At 68.7% G+C, this 2,176-nt stretch overlaps 1 protein-coding gene across 1 annotated transcript in view; it reads right to left on the bottom strand.

Moving 5' to 3' along the window:
* PIK3CD (phosphatidylinositol-4,5-bisphosphate 3-kinase catalytic subunit delta) overlaps positions 1-2,176 on the bottom strand; it is a 13,233-nt gene that overhangs the window by 8,096 nt on the left and 2,961 nt on the right. The window contains 5 exon segments of the mRNA XM_007453331.1: positions 132-221; positions 672-821; positions 1,135-1,314; positions 1,721-1,950; positions 2,056-2,146. Of these exon segments, the coding sequence (XP_007453393.1) occupies positions 132-221; positions 672-821; positions 1,135-1,314; positions 1,721-1,950; positions 2,056-2,146 (741 nt within the window).

Here is a 2,176-nt window from a genome sequence, read left to right as displayed (position 1 = left end):
ATGTGGGCGGGGGGGTTTGGTGGGCCCCCCCCCCCCCCCGTTCTTCCTCCGCCACCCCTCCAGGCCACAGCCACCGTGTTTGTGCAAAAAACACGCACTCCCCGGGCCCTTCCCGGCCCAGGAGCCCCTACCTTCATCCGCTCATCGGCATTCACTTTGCTGCCCTGGATCAGCTCAATGCAGAAAGGCTGCTCCAGGGACCACAGGGACACCGAGGCGGGCTGGGCGGGGTGAAGGGGAGAAGCAGGGGCGTTAAAGCAGGGGAATTCAGGGGAGGCTTGCGCTCCCGGCCGCTGCCAGGGCGCGTGGCCACCAGGGCGGCAAGGGTGTTGCAGGTTCCTGCCCGCAATGCCATCCTTTACCAGGAAACCTGCCGTGCAGGCGCCCCAGGGGGCCCAAGACCCCCGAGCGCTGCAGGGCATGGAGTTCTGCCTACAGCACGGGAGACAGAAGGGGCAGGCGGCCAAGTGCCAGGCCTGGAGGCTGCCCCGGGTGTCCAGACGGGAGTCCACCCCAGCCCAGAGGCCCACCTCTCAACCCCGAGCAGTCAGAAGGCATGAGACCAGGGGCCCCTGGACCTATGGCTGGCCCAGGGCGATGCCCACTAGGCGCCAGGCTGGGCCTCAGGCGGGGGCAGCGCCGCAGCGGAGGTGAGCGGGGCGCCAGCTCACCTTCTTCAGAGGAACGGGGGGCGGCCTGGCGCGTGGCTTTTGGGCTTGGGGGGCGGGGTTGCTCTGCTCGTCCCGCATGGCGAGGATGGAAGAGGAGTGCACCATGGTCAGGTGGGGGGTCAGCCCGCTGTGCAGGCAGCTGCAGATGTACTGAGATGGGGGGCGGGGTGAGTGGCTCCACTGTTCCCTGGACGACCAGCTACCCAGGGATGCCCCACGCTGGCCCCTGCCCACGCCAGGCCTTCCAGGGCCTCTGCTGCTGGCCCTTCCCGCCCCCGCCCACCTCCCTGTGCTCGCGGGGAGAGTCAGCCCAGCAAGCGCGCGCTCTCACTGTGACCCCCAAGGTCTGGCTTGTCGGGCTCGAGAGGGGCTGAGGACCAGCTCCCCCCGCCGCTGCCCCAACCCAGGCCCCAGGCCAGGACTGCAGGGAACCCAGGAGCCCCTCCTGGACCCCAGGCCTCACCTGGAACTGGCAGAGGGGGTGGCTGCCGTACAGGTACTCCTGCTTCCCGTTCACCCGCAGCGTGTAGCCCTCGGGCTGCTCTACCAGCGGCTGCCGGAACACCGTGGCCCTCTTCCGGAGCGCACAGGCCATCAGTGCCAGGGGCACATCCTTGGTGGACACCTGGAAGGTGAAGCTCTCCTAGGGGGAGGAGGGAGGGTCAGTCCTCCATGCCCGCGAAGAGCCCACGGGGCTCTGGGGCACAGGGGGTGGGCTGGCCCATCTGCAAGTATTAGGCGCCCCCCGAGCCCTGAATGTGAGCTCCACGACGGCAGGCTCTGATGATGGCACGTGGCCGACACCAGGAAATACCTGTTGGATGCGTGAGTGGACCGAGGACCAAAGCCTCTTGGTCACTCTGCCTTGTGGAACTCGCCGGGTGGGACGTTCGGCCAAGCCCCTCGTATGCAATGGATACCCTACAAATGCCACCCGATGTTGCTGGCAGGAGGAGGAACTGGGGAGGCTGGTGGGTGCCCAGGAGTCTCACAGGGGAGGACACGGCAGCCTGCATGCAGCACACGGGCCGGCGTGAGCGACCGCTCACCTCGCTGCCCTCGAACTTGACGTTGACGAGCAGGGCCCGGTTGGGGACGCGCAGGGTGCCCGGCCCCCAGCTCCGCGCCGAGGGCTCCAGCTGCAGGGGGAAGCTGTACTGCAGCCAGGCCTCCCAGCCCAGCTGCTGCCGGTGCGCGGCCACCTCCTCGCAGAACTGGCACATCTTGGCTCGGAATTCATTCACCTCCGGGTCTTGCAAGGAGTCAAACTCGTGGAGGCCTGAGGGGCAGGGGAGCCGGGTCAGCGTGGGGCTCGGGGGCGGGGCGGGGCGGGGGCGGGGGGCAGGTCCAGCGGAGGTGGGACGGCCTGGCCTCGGCAGGGCACCTTTGCCGATGAGCAAGCTGATCTGCGAGTTGATGAGCTTTTTCACGCGGTCACCCTCGCGGGCCACCAGGCGCAGGACGGGCAGGAAGGGCTGGGTGGCGCACCAACGCCCCCGGCCCTC

This window comes from Lipotes vexillifer, unplaced genomic scaffold (assembly GCF_000442215.2).
Source record: "Lipotes vexillifer unplaced genomic scaffold, Lipotes_vexillifer_v1.1 scaffold575, whole genome shotgun sequence".
Taxonomy (NCBI): Eukaryota; Metazoa; Chordata; class Mammalia; order Artiodactyla; family Lipotidae; genus Lipotes; species Lipotes vexillifer.
Note: the sequence above shows the minus strand (reverse complement) of the source record. Positions and strands in the feature narration are given on the sequence as shown.